General features: G+C 35.2%; 1 protein-coding gene across 5 annotated transcripts in view; it reads right to left on the bottom strand.

Moving 5' to 3' along the window:
* Window positions 1-21,858, bottom strand: part of LOC101256303 (calcium-transporting ATPase 3, endoplasmic reticulum-type) — an 86,400-nt gene that overhangs the window by 6,506 nt on the left and 58,036 nt on the right. For 3 of the 5 annotated variants that reach the window (XM_004242901.5, XM_026031919.2, XM_026031918.2), the window contains 7 exons: window positions 17,337-17,435; window positions 17,107-17,252; window positions 16,919-16,976; window positions 15,983-16,075; window positions 8,689-8,739; window positions 8,466-8,597; window positions 4,992-5,093 (listed from right to left, as the gene is read on the bottom strand). In XM_004242901.5, coding sequence (XP_004242949.1) covers window positions 4,992-5,093; window positions 8,466-8,597; window positions 8,689-8,739; window positions 15,983-16,075; window positions 16,919-16,976; window positions 17,107-17,252; window positions 17,337-17,435 — 681 coding nt within the window. Of the gene's footprint in view, window positions 1-1,351; window positions 2,541-4,198; window positions 4,505-4,579; window positions 5,094-8,465; window positions 8,598-8,688; window positions 8,740-15,982; window positions 16,076-16,918; window positions 16,977-17,106; window positions 17,253-17,336; window positions 17,436-21,858 lie in introns of those variants that run through there. The other 2 variants (XM_019214832.3, XR_011210647.1) reach the window with 2 other exon arrangements.

Below are 21,858 nucleotides of genomic sequence, written 5' to 3'. Positions count from 1 at the left end.
CTTGATTATCATATACGAGTTTCATCTGATAAATTTTGCCAATCTTTAGTTATCCTAGTAACTGTTTGATCCAAACTAACTCACAAGTTGTTGTTGCTATTGCTCGATATTTTGAGTCCGCACTAGATCGAGCAACCACATTCTGTTTCTTACTCTTCTAGAACACCAAATTACCTCCTACTAAAACACAATATCCGAATGTCGAACGTCTGTCAGAGGGTGATCATGCCCAATTAGCGTCTGTATATCCAATGATATGCTCATGACCTTGATCCTCAAAGAGTAGTACTTTCCGAGGAGCTGACATTATATATCGCAGAATAAGAACCACTGCTTCCCAATGACTTTGACAAGGGGAAGTCATAAACTGACTTACAACACTCACATGTCAGGTCTAGTCATTGTGAGATAATTCAACTTTCCAATGAGTCGTCTATACCTTTTAGGATTATTAAGTGGCTCCCCCTGTCCGGGAAGGAGTTTAACATTGAGATCCATGGGAGCGTCAATAGGTCTAAATCCCATCATTCCTGTCTCCTCAAGAATGTCTAAGGCATACTATACCTGAACTAGATTGAGCAACCTCTATATCAAAGAAATACTTCAATCTGCCAAGGTCTTTAGTTTGAAAATGCTTAAAGAGATGTTGCTTCAAATCAGTGATACCATCTTGATCATTACCGGTGATAACAATTAACGTAAACAACCAGATAAATACATTGACTTTGTGCAGAATGCCGATAAAACACCGAGCGATCAGCTGCACTACGAGTCATGCCGAACAGCTGAAGTACTGTGCTAACCAAGCTCGAGGAGATTGTTTCAGACCACAGAGTGACCTACGCAATCGACATACAAGGCTACTACACTCTCCCCGAACAACAAAACCAAGTGGTTGCTCCATACAGACTTCTTCCTCAAGATCACCAAGCGTACTTGATGTCCAACTGATGAAGAGGCCAATGAGGAACGACAACCATAAATAAAAAAAGGAGACTGATGCTATTTTAGCTGTCAGCATAATCTAGCCCAAATATCTGGTTATACCCTTTGGCAACAAGGCGAGCCTTGAGTCGATCAACCTAACCGTCTGGGCCAATTTTGACTGCGTGAGCCCAACGACAACCAACCGGAGATTTACCTGGAGGAAGGGAGACAAGCTCCCAAGTACCACACTTTTATGAAAGCAGACATCTCATCAACCATAGCCTGTCTCCATCCAGAATAAGAAAGTTCCTCACTTGTAGTTTTAGGGATGGAAATAGAGGACAAAGACGACACAAAGGCATAATGGGGTGATCACAGACGATGATAACTTAAGAAGGTATAGTATTTCGAGTGGATCATATACCTTTTGAAGTGCAAGTGGTTGGCAAGGAAAAGGCAAGTCCGCAGTAGGAGCAGGGTCTGGCACATGACATGAATCATTTGGAACTAGTGCTGGACGTGGACGACGATGATAAGTCAGTAGTGGTGGCACTACAACCATAGATGTAGAAGTAACCGTAGATTCTCAAAGGTTGGCACAGGTAAAACTTGAGGTATGGGTAAGACCATAGATATATTAGGATGATCAGAAGATGTATACAAGGCTGAGACTCAAACAATGTAACATCAATGGACATAAGGTATTAATGAGGATCATGAAATAATAACGATACCCTTTTTGAACCCTAGAGTAACCAAGAAAGACACATTTGAGGCACGAGGAGCTAATTTATCTTTCTCTAGGGCTAAATTATGAACAAAGCATGTGCTCCCAAAGACAAGAGGGGGGATAGGATAAAGATGTGACTGAGGAAACAGTATGGAATGTGGAACCTGATTTTGAATAAAAGAAGAGGGCATTTAATTAATTAAATAACAAGATGAAAGGACTGCATTGCCCCAAAAATGCAGCGGAACATGGGATTTAATGAGGAGAGCACGAGTAGTCTCTATGAGATGCCTATTCTTTCTTTCTACGACACCATTTTTGTTGAGGAGTGTATGGACAAGATGTTTGGTGAATAAATCCGTGTTGAGACATAAATTCCTGAAACTGGGATGATAATATTCTAAGGCATTATCACTACAAAAATTACGAATAGAAACACCAAACTGATTTTGTATTTCAGCAAAGAAACCTTTGAATATAGAAAACAACTCAAAACGATCTTTCATTAAGAAAACTCAAGTGCATCGCGAATTATCGTCAACGAATAACAAAATAACGAAATCCTAAGGTGGAAATGACTCTACTAGGACCCCAAGTATCAGAATGAACTAATGAAAAAATAGACTCTGAACGACCATCAGTACTACGTGAAAATGTAGGACGAGTGTGTTTCCAAAGTTGACACGACTCATAATCTAATGTGGATAAACTAGACAAGCTAGGCACCATCTTTTGCAGTTTGATAGACTTGGATGTCCCAAATGTTTGTGAATTAGAAGTGGGAATCTGTAACGGAGCGTGCTGTTAGGGAATTAGAAGAGGTAAGATAGTAAAGGCCTTGTGATTCATGTCTTGTTCCAATTGTCTATCCTGTACTGCGATCCTGCATGAGAAAAAAATCATCAAAAAAAGTTATGCTACAATGTAGGGATTTCGTCAAACGACTAACCGATGCTAGATTAAAAGGAGAACCAGGGACATAAAGAACAGGGTCTAGGGCGATAGAAGATACGCATTTGGCTTTTCCAACCCCTTTTGGTTTTGTTTGGATCCCATTGGCTAAAGTAATAGCTGGAAGAGATTGTGAATAAATAATATCAGACAAAAGTGATTTATTACCAGAGATATGATCAGAAGCCCCGAGTCTATGACCCATGATCCAAGAGTGCTAGACTGTGACACACAAGTAAAAGAATTACCCGCAACAGAATTACACGCAGCAGAAACATGAGGTTGTTCAACCGAAACTACTTGTGGAGACGGTTGTTTATTTGCACGACATCGAAGGAACTCTCTATATTCCTTTAGAACAACAGGATCATAACTGGGTGGTGGACCATGCAAAATATAACATGTCACGAGTGTGTCCAGATTTATGACAATGACTACACCTGGAGCGAGGTTTTCCAAAACGTTCTCTGCCCGTCTATTCTCCATAGACTGGTATGTTGCTGGAAATTGCCAGAAGTGCTACACTAGTTTGAAAATATTGGAAGCTGCCGAAATCTGCTCACAGTGGCCTGAAAATTCTAATTTCGCTGGAATCTTGCTGGAAACGGCCCGAAAATCACCAGAACCCTAATTTTGGTGATTGGATCTAGAGAAAACTGGTCGGAAATACTAGGCGACCCCAACAAAATAAAAATTCTCGAAAAAAAAAGTGACTGGAGAACCACTCACGCGCCGGCGCGTGAACAAATCTCGCCAGAAAATTTCCACCTCTGATCGGAGCGTGGGGGAGCGTGGAGGGGTATTTTCCGGTGGGTCTGGTTGAGGTTTGGTCGCCTGAGCTTCCTAAGCCTCGTGACGGTGTTGTCTTTTGCACAACACCTTCAAAACGAAAGATAACGCAAATCAGTCCCACCTTCGTCACCGGAATTTGACACCGGTGACTTGAAGTTCTCACCAATTCTCTGATACCAAGTAAGAAATATATGGGAAAAATAAATATTGAATTGTGTATCTAAATTTTACATTGAGTCCCTATTTATAGACACTACATTAGAATTCGTTTCTGACTAGGAATCCTATTCTTATTCTTATTCATATTCCTATTCCTATTTTAAGTAGGAAATACTTATTCTATTCTAACAGTGATCAACTCAAAAAAGAACACATGCTTTATCATTTTTAACCCGAAATTTGACCCTAAGTTTTTCATGTAATATCTTTTCTAAGTGTTACAAACCACTTATAATTAAATATAAGTTTGACCTAGGATAGAAGATCACATGAATTATGAACACTCATCCTATACAATCAAACCTTGTAATAACATTGCTTCAGTATAACTGCCTGATTTATTCTAAAAGCGATTTTTCATGTTATATTTTACTTCTCTATAACAACATTCTACCTATAACATTAGTATCATTCATTATAACGATATACACATTGTAAAATTACAGCGCCATAATATTTTGCAGAATATTCTTTTGTATAACAATAAAATATTAAAATATTAAAATATTTATGGTGATCATCATTAATATCATGCACATAGTAAATGTTTAGTGTGAATATCTAATTGGAAAGAAATGGTATTTTCAAATGGTGCCCATCTGTTATAGTCATAATTTCACGAGGAAAGGCTACATGTGTTAGCCTTTTTTACATTCATACTCTTTCTATATTTTTGGTTAAATGATTAACATATACAGTTCTTCTTGGTACAAAATCACTAAACTAATCATTTGATGTTTCATAACAGCTAAATAAGAATTAAATGTCAATTGTCAGTATACATATATAGCACCGCTTCACGATAGCAACCATGAAATTTTGAGACAAACACTGCCATTATAATGAGGTTTGATTGTATCTGGATGCTCTGCTTCCAACATCTTTCTGATATATGATATAGATCATAAATTTGAACTAAAGAAATGAAAGATGAGTAAGAAACATGTAAAGCAATAGTACCTGAGCTTAACTTCCAGAATTAAATTATTCAGTCAAATAGCCTCTGTTTAGTTTTAAACCAGGAAGAACAGAAAGTTCTGCATCAGTCCCCAGGAAAGCTGTCTCTGTTCATGACAGCTTAAAATGTATGCTTCATGCTTTGGGTTAAATAATAGACCATTTAGATCTCCTTACTTAACAGGACTATCACATAGTCCATAATCAACACAAACTTGTATAAATAACAAGCCTGATTCGCCAGCAAGGTAGCATAAACAACAAAATAAATGCATGCGAAGTGGAACTGGTAAGCTCAAAGCTACTGTACCATCTAAGCCTTATAGTAAACAACTAGAAAACAACAAAAGAGCAGTAGTAAATGTAAACAAAAGGATCATCTTATATCAAACCACGACAGGAGAAAAAATAATACCTTCCGAGGTTTGGACTTCATAACATCCGAGTCTTGTTTATTGAACCCAATAGCTGTGGCAGGCAATCCATCAGTGACCAAATTTACCCATAGCAGTTGGACCTGCAAATTAACAAAAGTAAAGACACGAATAATTAGGAAATCACAAAGAAGGTAAATTATCATGCTTAGAAGAGAAACAAATAAAGCATCAAACTAGGTTCCCAGGCCTGGAAGAAATGTGAACCACGTAATAAAACGGATATGGATGATCGTGGAAAAAATCATATATTTAGATATACGAGAAAGAAAAAGTGCTGCATCTGGCAAGGATCTACCGAGTTACAACACAGTTACTTTTGGTTCATACTAGTCAACCAGAACGTGTTAACTTTTTCTCATTTTTTGCAGATTATATACACTAAAGTTTTTAATGTATACATACTCAAAAAGATTTTTTTTTCTACTTCTTTTACAAATCACAATGCCAAAAGATAGCATTCTCGCATAATTCTATCATTTCTCTAGTAGACAATGTGGAAAGTCTTATGCTTAAACAAGCATTAGATTCTCTATATTGTTTAGAAAATCAAAGTTAAGCAGCCCTTGATTCGGCCCACTAAGTATCTATAAACCATTTATTTTTTTAAATTTTAAAATCAAGAGTAAGCTGATGATTTGGTAAATACAGACAGCATTGTCATACACAAATTCAAGCAATAAAATGAAGAACACAAACTCTTTTCTTTAAGTTAAAAAGCTAAACTTCAAAATAAAATGTACTCTTTAACTGAAAGTTTGTTTTTGAATTTTGGCTTCAAAATAGTCAAAAATGTTGACTTGGTGAAAGAAACAACACCCAAAAGTCTATATGCACATTGACAGTACCAAACTATAATTTATAAATATAGGAACATAAACTCCATTGACTAAATACCTACCATGGAGATATAACAAAAAAAAATTCCATTTTTCATTGAGCGTCCTTTCCAGAATATTAGTTTTTGTTTATGTTTTAAGGTTTATGACTATTAGTATAGATACAAAGTATTTTCTGTATAGGTATTCATGAATGTGTAGGTGTTGGCTTTTAAGGGACATTTAAATTATTTAGAAGGGTATAACCACTGTCTATAAAATATAGGGTTCTTCAAATAAAACGATTTCATGTCATCTTAAAATTTGAAAGTAAACTTTCACGTTATATTTGTGCATGTAACTATAATACTATATGATAAATAATTTTTGGAGTAAATACGAAACTCACACCTTTTGGTTTACTCATTACAATTATCCCATATAAGTTTTACAAATTTTCAAAATCACACATTTTCGTGCATCACATTTATGTATCTCGCGCATCAAATTAGTGTATCTCACGCATCAAATTAGTGTATCATGTATAAGATTAGTGTATCATGTATAAAATGTACCACGCGCATCAGATTAGTGTATCAGGTATAAAATGTACCTCGCGCATCAGATTAGTGTATCGCGCGCATCATCAAATTAATGAATCAACTCTTATATTAATAGTATCCGTTTTGAGGGATTTTGTAATTGTAAACTTTCAAGGGATAGATTATAATGTTGCCTTAAAAGTATGTGACAGGATTTTAAACCAACATAATGGATCTCATTTTAGCAATGAAATAACAAAATAATCATAATATTAATTAACTAATATCATTTCTAAATGCAACAAACATGCATGTCAAGATTATAAAAAGATATGTCACTTACCCTAACATTCATGAAAGTAAGTTTCACGAAATTACAAAGGGTAAAGGAAGATGAAAAATAAATAAATAGATTTCGTTTGCAACATTCTTCACTATTCACATATGTAGCTGGACACTTTTCCTAAGTATGAGTTGAGAGGATCAGAGGGATAAAACCCTATACTTACTCCCGGTAAAAGGCTTCTTTGGCCGGATCAAGGTCATGAGCATATTCCAGGATATAGAGACGATGATTGGGAAGGATCACCATCTAATAGACGTTCTACATCAAGATATTGTGTTTATTTGGAGGTAATTTAATATTGTGGAAGAGTATGAAAACAATCAGAATGTGCTTGTTCGATCTAGTGCAGAAGCAATATACCGCGCAATGGTTGTGGCAACTTGTGAGCTAGTTTGGGTTGAACAATTGCCAGGAGAAATAAAATTTGGAGAAAATCAGTTAAATGGAGCTTGTGTCAGATAATCAAGCGACCCTTGGTATCGCATCAAATCCAATGTTTCATGAGAGAACTAACAACATTAAAATTGATTGTCACTTTGTCAGAGAAAAGAAAAGATACTCACGAAATATTATTACAAAATTTGTGAAGTCAAGTGATCAACTTGCAGATATCCTCACCAAATCCCTCACCGATCCTAGTGTTAATTACATTTATAACAAGCCAGCAGCTTGAGGGGGGTGTTAAAATAAGAATAGGTATAGACAATCCTATTTAGAATAGGAGTAAGAAAAAGAATAGTAGGTAGGATCTGACTTGGAAAAGGATTGTATTATGGTGTCTATAAATAGGGTCTCTATGCAATGTAGATGCACAATTCAATTATATTTTTCTACAATATGTTTCACACTTAAAACCTCTAAATATGTATTAAGAAACCAGAGTGGACATAGAATGGAAAAGCTGTCCACATATATATGAAAACACTATTGACTATCCTTTATGTATATTTGGGTTCATAAGGAAAGAAAGGAAACAGATACTCCAATAACACATCTATTTTTGCATTTCGTGTAGTTTAGGGCTAACCTGCAGTTATCATGGTGTTACTTCAAGCAGAAAACTGATGTACTTCTTTTGTATACATTCTGAATCCCCTTCATATTTAACAGTACTAAGTCCTTTTTTGTGTACATATTCAGCTCTTTCTGGGTAGAAATCAATGAACTTTGAAAAAAGAAAGTTGCCATCATGCATAGATAGACAACCTAAACTTGGCCTCTACTGGCAAATAAACATCTAGACACCTTAACTTGGTTTAAGTTTGCTCCATAAACACCCCAACTTGGAGGATGCACTCCCCTTACAGGTATCCAGAGATGCATTTTCAAAGTAAGATGTTTGCTAGACGCATCTATGTCAAGTTGAAGTGTCTAGATGGTCACACTGAAATTGCATCATTTGCCTTCAATCTCATGTAAGCGAAACAGGGAGTTTTACTCATCAAGAACTTCAAGGAAGCAACCAATTTTGTTTTGAATATTTGTGGTTTCTAGAACTACTTTCGTACACCCCGACAAACTGTCCACCAAGGCTAGGACATATGGAGATAAATCACCTAGTGTTTTTTAATCGCTACTGAGATTTGAACCTGAGACTTCATGGCTCTCAACCAACTTCATTAACCACTACGCCACTTACTTGGAAACGAAAGTAAGCAAAATATGACTGCTTAATTCAGATAATTGTGTACTTAAGATGCTTAAAAATGGAGCTGAACATGTTCTAGAAGTTATAGACTACCAACTCACAGGCACAAGAGTATCAGGAATCCCAAGCATAGCTGCCACAAATATACAGACCACTTCACCAATGTTTGAAGATATCATATATCTAATAAATTGCTTCGTATTGTTATATATAGCCCTTCCCTCAGCAACTGCCTGCACAGAAAACATAATTCAATAACCAAAGGAATATAATTTGAAGGACAAAAATTTTAGCAGAATTCAATCAAAAAGAATATCAGCTTACTGCAACAACGGTGGCGAAGTTGTCATCTGCTAAAACCATATCTGAAGCACTCTGAAAGTTGAGACCACAGGAAAGGGATTCAAATGTCTAATTCAGGAGTCCAAAATAAACAATTATGGAGGAAAAGAAAAGTGAAAAACAAAATCCACTGTGATTAAACAGTGATTCTTGCTAAAATCATCTTGAACTGCAAAGAAATTAAAAAGCTTGTTGCACCAATGTACAGTAGGATACAAATATTGTTTTACAAGTTCACTAAATTGTTTCCAGCAGTGGCAACATTTTTCCAGTTCGGCATATTAAATTGTGAAAAAAAAATATAAGAAAAAATGTCACTTCACATGTTTCCAGAGCTATTCAAATCATGATATGATACAAGTCTTGAATAAGAATCTATGACACACTAAAGCATCCTTGTTGAAGATCCTTTACACCAATATCTAGGGTTCTTTGAATTGAAAGATGTCAATAGAAATTCAATATTTTGCAACTACAACAATGTAAAACAGAAGTGTCAGAAGGAATTGGTATTAAATTATTAAAGAAATTTTTTTAACAATGTACCTATTATTATTAATCTTAACTGCTCGTTCTCTTATTCCTTTTTTTTTTTTTTAAGAAAAGGTAATTTGTATTATAAACACAGGAATACTCAGGACGTATTCCAGTAGACTTGCAATCAGAAGTACAAAAGTGTTGCTGTTTTCCTATTAACTCCTAAGGTACATTAATTTACCTATTCAGAAATTACGTAAAAACATATTATAAATCATAATAATTATAATTAACAAATTAAAACATCTAAGCATACATTAAAAAATTTAATTGACTCTCGAAATTCCATCTGCAGCACATTGGAAAAATGGGAGTAACATATACTATGTGAAAAAATTTAATTGACTCTCGAAATTCCATCTGCATTGTTGTGTTTTTAGATTTTAAAGTTGTACTCTTCATTTAATGGTAAAAAAAACCTAAGCCTAACCAGCTGATTTAGGGGTGATATTGGTATTTCATATTTTCAGCTGCTGTTGCCTTTTGTACATACTAAATAAAATCTTGAACTGCATCAATTGATTTATCTAATCATCCTCAATACTGCTGTACATTTCAAATTAATTGTGTGGTTAGTTGTGTTTTAGACTGCTGCAACTTTTTGTTTTACCAAAGAGCTGTTTTTGGTCTGCTTCAATGGATAAACTCAAAAAACTTTTTTTTTAAAGAAGGTAAACTAAAAAAAACTTTTTCTGTCCTAAGAGATTAACATGGAAAACATTGGCTTCTCCTGTCATTTTTGGGTGCTGCAAATATCTTATTCCCACAGGCTCATATTGTTCTCTAAGAAATCTGCTCTCACAAGGTTCAGCTCTCCACTATTTCAGCATGAAAAAAGCTTTGCTTTTTCGTCTTCTGGCCTCTTGGTTTCCATCGTTCAAGCTTTTGCATGTGAGTTCTTTCGCTTTTGTCTTCTTCAACTTTGTTTATTGGAGTTTTTTTTTGGTGTGATCTTGATAATTCTTCACAAGAATTTTGACAATAATATATTTCATTTTTTATCCCTATGCCATAATTTTTCACTCAGGTAGTTAACGTATGAAATAATTCAAAAATTGGTAAGAGGGGTTTGTCCTTTTGAAATGAATGGTGGATTTGGAAAAGAGGACAAATCTGTTTGTAATTATTGGTAAGAATATCGATAAAAGTATAGATATTGAACGGTGGGGGTATGAGAGTGGGGTTAAAGAACATAAGTTCGGGAAGAAAGGAAAGAAAAAGTTGAGAGAGACGTAATTGTCAGAAAGTACCTCGATTTAATGATGATCAAAAGTTCTAACCAAGATACTACTGTGTTCGGATACGCTGCTTATTTATCTTTTTCTGCTTTGTCTATCGAATTATTTTTTGGTGTGAGTTTGATATTAACATTTTTCGAGAATAGTATTGTGCTTATAAAGAGTCCATTCATTTGGTTCTTGATTTGATGATTTCTATCGTAATTGATCATTCTAAGAGGGGCCTCTTTGCTATGATCGTCAGCCAAGTGTTCCTCTCTACTTTTGAGAATATGCATGCTGGTGGAAAAGGAAGTCAGTTCTAAAGATGACTGCACCATATGGTATGGTTCTGTTTGATTGACATGAGAAGTGTAGAAAAGCTCTGTTCATTATATGGTACTTTTAAGACATTGTTGAGTAGTGGTATGGAACTGTTTTAGATGGAGTATAAAGTTAGATATATAAGCTGACCTGTTAGTTTGTGATTGAACACTTTTTTGTTGTTTTTTTCTCCATTATATTAAGCTTATTCTGTTAGATTTGTTGAATTGATTAGTTAACTTTGATGTTTCAGAGTACAAGAGTTACTGATTTTTGGTTCGATTTGTTTAATTGGTTGGTGAGCATTGTAAAAATTTAGAAGTAGAAGTCTGTAAATAGGGAGGTTGATTTTGATATACTTAGGTTTAAGAAAAGATGTGTTAAATTAGGATTTAGGACTAACTCATACCCCAAAAGCTAGTTCAAAGGGAGAAAGATTGCCCAAACCTTACAAGGAGTCTACTCATCTCATTAATTACCGATGAGGGACTTTTTGTCATTCTTTAACACTCCACCTCATGCCTTGTGCTTAGCATCTGGTGCGTGGACAATTTTGATTTTGGGGATCCAACATCGGGTGAGACGGGCCCTGCTTTGATACCATTTTAAATTAGGTCTTAGGCCTAACTTATACCCCAAAAGTTAGCTCAAAGGGAGGAGGATTGCCCAAGTCTTATAAGGAGTCTATCCATTTCATTAATCACCGATGTGGGACTTTTTATCATTCTTTAACAAGATAAAAAGGAAGCAGTAACAACAAGAAGATAATTAGATAAACGAAATGGAAGAAACAAACAAGTAGTACCATAGATAAACTAATACTAACACCTAATTCATGAAACTTAAGCATGGTACAAACACTAATTATTTATGACGACAAAAGCTTTCATATGCAATATTAGGTATGTTAGACCCAAAAGGCTTTTTGCAGGTTACAAATCAAAGAAAATTAAGAATGACAAAAGCTGGACATAATCGCAATCGGAAAATACATTTTTTTTGTATATAAAGTTCATTGTTTCGAACTATATTGGAAAGCTTACACATTCAACTTGATGACGCCACCAAAAAGCACATTGAGCGAGACGAAGCGCTCAACACGTTTTGAGCCTCTCTTCAGGACTTAAACGTACCTTCGACAACACTGGTTTGTGTCTATTTGAACTAAATTTTTTAGCCCAAATAAAATTACGACTTTTTATAGAAAATCAAATCAAAGAAGACTAATAGAGAGAAGACACAAAAAAAAATAAAGAAGAAAAAATATTCAAAAATAATACTCCTTTTTTTCATCTTTACTTGCCCACTATACTATTTTGGGATGTCTAACAATACTTATCCAGTTCATAAAAAGCAATCAGTACTACACTAATTTGTATCAATTTTACCCTTTCTATTAAATACTACTCATTATAAATGTTCAGATTACTGATATTTAATAAGGGTAAAATCTTGATCTCAAGTCAATAGTGGACAATTGTGGTTGCACAAAGGGAGTTATAATAAACCAAGATGAAAGATTAAAAAAGTTTGAGCCCAATGAACTCCTCTATTTATAGAAAAACAAAGGGTACTATCAACATGTGCTTATTGTGCCTTATCATAAGAATCACAATTCTTTAAAGTGCAAAGATGTTTGCCTTAAATATAATATAAATAAATCAATATAAATGTAAAACATAGCACGTATACTAAAATGGGTGTATTATAGTAATTTAACATTCTAGTTAAGATTTTTTAGTTTGGGGTACTATAATGATTTACTATTCAAGTTACCTATGTTTAAAAATGAGAGAAAACTTCTATATTTACCACCAGCAAAGGGTGGCTGGTATAAACATGTGCTTATTGTGTCTAATCAGAAAAGTCACAACCCTTTAATGTGAAAAGAAATCTGCTTTAAATAAAATAAAATATAAATAAATAAATATAAATGTAAAACATAGCAGATATAGTAAATGGGTGTAATATAGTAATTTAATATTCAAGTTAGAATTTTTTTAGTCTGGGTATTATGTTTTTTTTTTAATAACAAGGGAAACTCGCAGTTGTTAGCCTTTGGATGTGCACAAGGTAAAACTCCTGCTCCTATGCAATAGCTCACAAACGACATAGGAAAAGTAACCTGCACTAGGCAAGCCTGGTACGACTAGCTCGACCCAGAAGGCAAACCCCTTGCTTTCAGTGATAAGAGGTTTCAAACTTGAGACCTTCAACATGGAAGTCCCAAGGCCACACCATTGGGCCATCCCGAAGGGTTAGTTTGAGGTATTATAATAATTAAACATTCAGGTTATCGATGCTAAAAATGATAGAGAACTTCAAAATTTATAGCTAGCAAAGGATAGCATGAACATGTGCTTATTGTGCCTTATCAGAAAAGTCACAAACCTTCAGCAAAGTCACAACTCATCAAAAAAGTCACAATACTTTGAAAATTCACAATCATTCAATGTAAAAAAGGTGTTTGCTTATTAAACATTCAAGTTACATATTGTTCACAACAAACTTTTGTAGCGTTGAAAATTAACTTCAATTTGACTCAAGTGTCAATGTTAAAAGGTGCACCTAATTGGACTCAAGTGTCTGAACTCCTTAGCTCTATTGTTTTTAGGGATGTAAGTCACATAAGTAGGAACTTAAGCTTTTTACCAACATCTCCTAGGAATGAAATTTTTTGTTAGTAGTCACTATATTTGTCTTGACTACCTCCCAACATTTGATGAAAAACACATGGCATATCCAGAAGCTTTGACCAATGCAGATAGAGTTGAGCATTCAAGGACTTCCTATTCCTCAGTAGAAATTAAAGGGTAATTACTCATATTATAGCTAGGCCGCCATTCTCAATTCCAGAATAAAGCTGCTAATAAAAGGTGATTTTTCCCTTTGATATCTTCTGGCACTTCCATAATCAAATAAGCTTTCTAGGACCTCTTATTCCGCATTAGAAATCGAAGAGTAATTGTTCATATTAGAGTTAGGCCGCCATCCTCAATTTCAGATAAAGCTTCTAATAAAACGTGATAATCTCCGTTGTGATACCTTCTGGAACTTCCATAATCCCTCCCTCCACCGATTGATAAATAATATTGTTTTTCTTGTGTACATTGGCAACTCTTGAAGGGTACTCCGCCTTCCTGTCTAAGCAATAGTGCCCTGGATCTTTTCTACATGTTATTTCTTCCATACTGCCTTGGATCTTTTCTACATGTTATTTCTTCCATTCTGGCATACTTCTAAATTCTATACAAAAACTTGCTTTCTTGAAAATCTCCTCCTAATTCAGACATACCTTTATTGTTGTATAGTATCCAATTATGAGATTAGATTTAGAATAAAAAGTTTCATCACTTCCATGTTACTATATGATTGTTTAAGCTCCATTCTTTCAATTTCCGTTTACAAATTTTGAGCTTAATTGCAAGAATGTTATCTGGAATTCCTTCTGTGACAATGGAAGTCTACCAAGACACTGTCATTGAATCTTTCGGTCTCCAATCGCTAATTTTATAACAGGAAGTATTATATTCCCACGAGTATGGTTTGAACTAACTCTTGCTAGGATTTCTTGCTTAATCGTGCAAAGTTGTCATTCCATTCCATATAATAATTAGCTTATCAACTCTGGAGTCTGGATGATACTTCCTCTTTATTTCCTTTGGTCCATGTGTAACTGCCCCTTCCAGCTCAGCTCAATATCTTCAACGAAATATGAGAAATACCTGGTATTTAATTCCTCTTTTCACAGGGGAATTCAACTATTTAAAGTCTCACCCTACCACTCAAGGCCCTGCGAATAAACCCCTTGCAGCCCCCCCTCCCCGAACCCTCATCTCCACCAAACATCATGTCTCGCTCTGTTTGCAATTTGGAGCATAAACCCCTGTCATTTACCAACTGAACTTCTGAGTTTTGGACAAACATGCGCATATCTTCCCACTGTGATGGCGTAAGAGTTGAAAGCCACAACAAAATGTATCATATTCTCAACCATATTGGATCTCCAATAGTTATAAAATTAATCATTACTACATGATTAGAGAAAAAACTCTAAGGAGATGCGGGATAATTGAAGTCTATCACAGGAAAAGAAGTGGTCTTTTCTGGCCTCAATAAATGTATCTGGGAGCCTTCTTTATGGTTGATATAACATATTTTTTCACCACTTCAGCTACCCAGGCAATTTTTTTATTATCTTACAACTACATTCAATCTCCTGAACCCTCAGAGAGAAAAAAGAATTCAAAACTCTTCCTTTCGGGGCTAGGAAAACCTATGGTTTGATATATAATGAATTGTCCATTATTATTTTACAGACAAACAGAATAAGTTTGATAAATAATAACCCCCCCCCCCCCTCCATTGTACTTCCTCAAAACAGTGATTGGAAAATGTAACTCAATCCGTATTCTTATACCATGAGGTGAAAAAGGCAAGAAGACCTTCCCGGAACAATGACCAGAAATTCAATGTTGAGGGACTCAATAACCAAATTCTGATATTAAGAAGAAAAAAGAAGAGAATATATTATTTTATAAAATGACCGAAAACTTATGTTTAGAGGAAACCTTAATACCCAAATACTGATCCCCTGAAGACAGAAGAAGCTTTAGAAAATGTTTTACTTGTAAATTCACCTGTAAAATGGTCGGGTCGAAGGAAAGATGATGCCACAAAAATAATCACCAAAAGCTGGCATGGTGTCATCAGAAATAAAACTAATGTCATTAGAATGGTAACTGAAAAAGTCAACTATATTATGGAAAAGGAAAACCTGGGCAATTATGCCTTCTGCCAGTAAGTGGAAGCTACTTATGTTTACTTAAAGATTGTAGAGACTATGATTCCATATAGTGAAAGAGAAAAACTCTTGCTGAATTTATTTTAGACAAAATATACATGAGTATCCATGATATAGGAGTTTAGACTTACATAAAATAGAACAGTTTAAGCAAAGAAAACTTTCCTAATAACTGGATTCCTAATCATGGGCATCCATAAAGAATAACCATATTACTGAGCTAGAAATCATAACAACCTTAAATCTATTGATTATCGAAAGGGGAAGCTTTAGAGTGCATCCGGGAACTCTGAAATTCACTTCTCAGTGGAAGTATTAATATAAATCAGTAAAGACTTGTAGCTAGATTTTTTAATTCATCACCAGAAATAAGCTACACAGAAAAAGCAAGAACCTTTGCAACTGCAGTTCCACATCCCATGGCAATTCCAATGTTTGCTTTCTTCAGTGCAGGTGCATCATTTACTCCATCTCCAGTCATTGCAACCTTTGAATTAAAATATACATAAAAAAATCTATATGTAAAGAAAAGAAAAGAGAACGAACTAAGTTTGTAATACAGGAATAACTCAGAAGAGAGAGATTTCATAAGCATGGAACTAAAAGCACGGATTGCTTGCTGCAATTTTATAGTGCATTTCAATAGAAGAATTTAAGCAAGATTAGGTAATTCAAACACTTAAGGACAAGACAAAGAGACCCCTGTCCATTTAAATAAGGATGAAAGAAATTTCACATGCAAAGGATTAAAAAAAAGTAATAACAAAGGTAACAACTCAACATGGTTATGGTCCATTTCAATGATAACAAGGTTAAGCAAACTCAGGTAGTGAAATGCTTGAGAAGAAAGCTATAAGATCAGAACAGATTTACACAAGGACATGAGAATATTTATATAATAGGGTCTGAATCTTGCATCATTAAATATGACGATGTAAGTTCAGAAATTTGGACATGAAAAGGAACAACATATCAGAGAAAGCCAAGGAGCATTCGAGATGCCTAACTACCCCTCATCATATAGATAAATAAGCACACAGTTAACAAGCAGAAGGAGAAGTCTCCCGAGCATCTAGACAAAGTGGTAATGTTTTGAAAGCAAATGATTGTGTGTACAAGTGCAATTTCACCAGCCTTACTGCCATCACACTACCTGTTCAAAACAGCTTATCATGATTCATACTTTACCGAAAGCTATTGTACTCTTGACAAAGTTACAAGCCACATTTTTATGTTCCTTTCTAGTTTCTAGTATAAACAAAAGAATTGTGAAAGGGCAAACTAACTTGAGGAAAGACCAAAAATAACAACCAAAAGAGGGGAAAGGTACCACTTCATTTTGATTCTGTAATGCTTCAACCAGCATCCTTTTGTGGGATGGTTCGACCCTAAGAACATGGAAATCAACCATTATAAATGACAAAAGGATAAGTTGGAAACTAGGAGTCAATAAGTTTTATATACATAAATTAAAGAATTCAACGAGGATCCAGTAACAATAAGAAGCAATATTATTACCTGGATAAAATTGTCATCCGTTGTAATGCCACTGATTTCTGCAATGCCGGGAGTTCTTCAAACTCAGAGGCAGTGTAAGAAAACCCAGTAAAATCTCCCAAGTGATCAAAGGCACCAATTTTTTGGCACAAGGATTCTGCAGTTGTCTAAAATTATGTATATATTAAATTGGGTCCAGAGCAGATCATTGCAGATTGAGATATTCATTATCACAGGACAACTCATTTTACCTTGTTATCCCCAGTAACAACGATTACACGTATGCCTGCATTCATACAAGAAAGGATGGCATTTCTTACTTCATCCCTTGGTGGATCAAGCATCCCAACCTTCAATTAAGAAAATATAACAGTAGGTACATAATCATATGGTCAACATTAAAATGAGAACCACTTAAGTAGATAGGGGCAATTAAAGTGCTGCACAACATAGCACAAAATTTTATGAAGGAAGCGCAAATGAAGAAAAAGATAGAAAGATCGATATATGTCTGATAATGAGTAATCGATATTAACCCAAGCAGTGATAACTTAAATGAAATATAAACAACTACAATCAGGTAAAATATTTCTTGTCAGTGCTGCACTTCAAGACATAAACCATGGGCGATGAAGCACATGCCTTCGAGTCTTGATGCCTGCACCTAACTGCAGCCCAAGCAAGGGACCTGGGAAGGGAACAACTTGTTTTGCACCTAACTTCAGGATTCAAGTGTGCCCCAAGCAAGGCATTCACAACACTATGTTAATATGCAAAAAATTACTATGCTTACAAACTGCAATTATGTGAAATATATGAGTGACAACAACATACCCCATGAACTCCCACAAATTGGGGTCTGGGAGGGTAGAGAAGTTGTCTTTGAAAAACCCTCAGCTCAAGTAAAACAAAACAATGTGATAATGAGAAAAGGGCAATGAAGACTTAATGACAACTAATATGAAAGCAGTGTACAGCATACGGGCTAGAAAAAGTAACATCAACAATATAGTGCAATCCCCTAAACATAATAAAAAACAGATGGTAACATATAACAAAAGCAAGAAATTACATGAATAAGGATGTACTACGACAGACAAGGCACACCAGACTACCACAAAACCTAATACAATCGAAAAACAGACAACGCTCAACTCTGTACTAACCTTCTACCCTAATCTATGAACTCCATACCCTTCTTTCTAAGGTCATGTCCTTAGTTAGCTGAATCTGCACCATATCTTATCTAATCATCTCTCCCAATACTTTCCAACCTAACACTACCTCTCCTCATACCCACTACATTCAACCTCACATCTCACACCTCCTCACTAAGACATTTGCGTATCTCCTCTTCACATGACAAAATTATCTGAGTCTCTATTTAGTCATCTTGTCCACCAGGGAAGCCACTCTTACCTTATCGCGGATATCATCATTCCTAATCTTCTTGTTATTAGTATGCACACACATCCATCACAGCATCCTTATTTTCATCTTCTGAATATAAGAGTCCTTGAGTGGCCAACATTCTGCCCCATACAAGATACAACATAACTGGTCTAACCACCACTCTATAGATTTTACCTTTCAGCTTTGGTGGTACCTTTTAATCACACAAGACTCTAAAAGCAAGCCTTTGTTCATCCACATCACACCAATATAATGAGTGACATCATTGTAAACCTCATTTCCTTGGATCAAAGACCCAAGATACACAAAACTATCTTTTAGGAACTTGTGTATCAAGTTTTACTTTCATGTTTGCCTCATGTGTTGCATCATTGAATTTATAATAGCGTCAACTTCTTAGTAAGTTTCATCAATCAGGATTATGTCATTTAAAAATAACATACACCTAGCGCCTCACCTCGAATATTTTGTCAACATATCCATCATCAAGGTAAATAGAAACGGGCTAAGTGTTGATTCTTGGTGCATATCTATCTCGACTTGAAATGCTCCAAGTATTCTCATGCTATCTTTACCCGAGTATTGGCTCCATCATACATGTCCTTCATAGCCCTAATCACAAGCCATGCGAACACCTCTAGCCTTTAGGCATCTCCATAGAACTTCCCTCCAGACTTTGTCATAAGCTTTTCTAGGTACATGAACTTCATATGTAAGTCCATCTTCATTTCCTTGTATTTCTCCGTTAATCTCCTGACAAGATGAATGGCTTCTATTGTTGATCGCCACTGTATGAATACGAACTAGTTCTCAGATATGGACAAACTATTGCTCACCCTTATATTGACCACCTTTGTCCCAAACTTTTAATAGTATCCTTTAATAGCTTGATACCTCTGTAATTGCAACCATTTTGGATATCACCCTCGTTCTTGTACAACATAACCAATATACTCCACCTCCATTCTTTGAGTATTTTTCATTCTAAAAGTGGCATTAAACAACCCAATCAACCACACCATGCCTTCCCTGCCTATACTCTTCCCAAATTCCACAAAAATCTCATTTGATCAAGTCGCACATACCATGTTAATCGTAAGAATAATACCCTTAAATATTCAACCTAAGATAACTACAATGTCCAAAATCTTGACGTCTCTCTTAATGTTCCAAATTACCCAACACAATGTGCCTTTTCTTCGTTCTAGAATATATGAAAGTATGTTTGTCATCTTCCTTTATCACAAATCACAAATTACTTATCACCAACACGAAAGCTTTAGAAAAATCCATAAGTGACTATTTCTAACCCCAAAACAGAATCCTCCAAGCTTAATGACAAAATCAATAAAAGCTACCCTGAAGTGAACATTAAAATCTCCACCAATGAATAGCTTCTTGGTATGTGGTATATCCCTCACAAGTTCATCCAAATTCTCCTAGAAGTGTTTGAACTCTTTCTCTTGTGACGTGTATGCACTAATAATGTTCAAAGTAAGCCCTCTACTGACTAGCTTAAGTGAAATATATGATTAAGAACTACCAAAATCATTTTGAATTTTTTTATTTAGATGCAAAGTACAAATTTTAGGTTTTAAATTCTGGTTTAATGATTACTTCATGCTAATACACACACATATATGTATGTGTGTGTGTGTGTGTATATGTGTGTGTGTGTGTGTGTGTGTGTGTGTATCAAGCATGCAAATACTCGCATGGATCATATTCTACAGGAAATCTTGATGATGAGAATTATTAAAGTATATTTGAGATGTCGGTGATGGCTTCAGGTAACATGTCCTCAAATCACAATGTTCCATATCAATCAACACAATAAATGTTGTTGAGTGATACTTTATCAGTTTAATGACATGAAAAGCGGAGTCATAAGAGTGAAATAGGGGATTGGTTGTTGGATATGAATTTACTTATGTTTTTATCGCTTAGTTGAGAAACAAAAGGACTATTTTTAGAGTCATCCATCATTAAAAAAGTCTAATTTGCTAGACCTGGTACATTCCGATTTTGTGGTCTTCTTAAGGTAAAATGTAAAGGTGGCAAACTAAAGTTTGTCGCATTTGTAGGTAATCCTTCTTGCAACTTTGAGTATTTCCTCTGAAGCTCAAGGATCAAGTACATGATGTGTTTAAAGAATCTCAAGTCTTGGCAGAGAGAAAAATGGGGACACTGAAATGTGAAATGCATTTGCATTGTAATGCCATTTGATAATTATTATAAAGCATTGGGCATTTATCATGAAGAACTTCTCCAAAAGACTAATCAATCAAATGGTTTGTCGAGAGGATGAACAAAACCTTAATTGAGAGGGTTAGATGCTTGTTTTCACAGGTTAGCCAGCCAAATTTCTTCATGGTAGAAGCACTTAATATTGTTTCATATGTTATCAGTTTATCGCCCACTGTTTCTTAGGAAGATAATGTCCCTACGTAGTTTGATTTGATAGTAATGTTTCTTATGATCACCAGGAATTTTCGAGTGTGAACTGTTTAAGCTAAAGATCAAAGGTCTAAATCAAGCATTCTCATGTACCTTCATTGGTTATGATCCAGTTGATAAGGACATGATGTTGTGCTATTTCAAGACCACACTATTGAAGATCTTTAAAAAAAAACTACGAAACTAGATTCTCAGAGTAATGAGAGCTTAGTTGTGGTTTATCTAGTCCATGTTACGGTTGCACCTAAACGAAATCTTCAGAATGCTGAGACCTGAGACTTTAAGATGAAATGAAGATAAATGATCATGTCTAGAATGATCAACAAGGTAGAAATGCCATTGATGCTCCTTTGCATAATGTCATCGTTGACCTTCAACCAACAACTACAAATTCTCTGAAACTTTTCTTAAATTCATTGGAGAAAAGACCTCCATAATGTTAACTCTCCCAGTATGTACACTTAACAAACAACATGGGGAGGGGGGAACTTAAATGTCTTGGAGAAGTCATGCATAGTGGGAAAAAAGTAGTTTGATGCTATGAAGGATGAGATGAAATTCTTGAATGATAATCATGCTTGTGATTTTCTTAAACCACCTAAAGACATAAAAACTTGGGAGAAATAGGTGAATGTTCTGAGTGAAACACAAAAATAGCAACCTAGCTTACAATACAAGGTTAGATTGGTAGTGAAGAGCTTATGGCAGTAAAAGGGAGTTGATTTGATGAATTATTTTTTCCAATGGTGAAGATGTCCCTGTTCACACGTTTCTAGGCTTAGCTACCAACCTATACTTGAAGGTTCAGCAAATGAATATGAAAACCATGTTTCTCCAAAGTATAGATGAGGAGATCCATAGGGGTAACCACAAAGTATTGAAGTCATAAGCGAAAGAGGATTG

Source organism: Solanum lycopersicum, chromosome 7, assembly GCF_036512215.1.
Source record: "Solanum lycopersicum chromosome 7, SLM_r2.1".
Lineage (NCBI taxonomy): Eukaryota > Viridiplantae > Streptophyta > Magnoliopsida > Solanales > Solanaceae > Solanum > Solanum lycopersicum.
The sequence above is the reverse complement of the archived record's forward strand: the minus strand, read 5'-3'. Positions and strand labels throughout refer to the sequence as shown.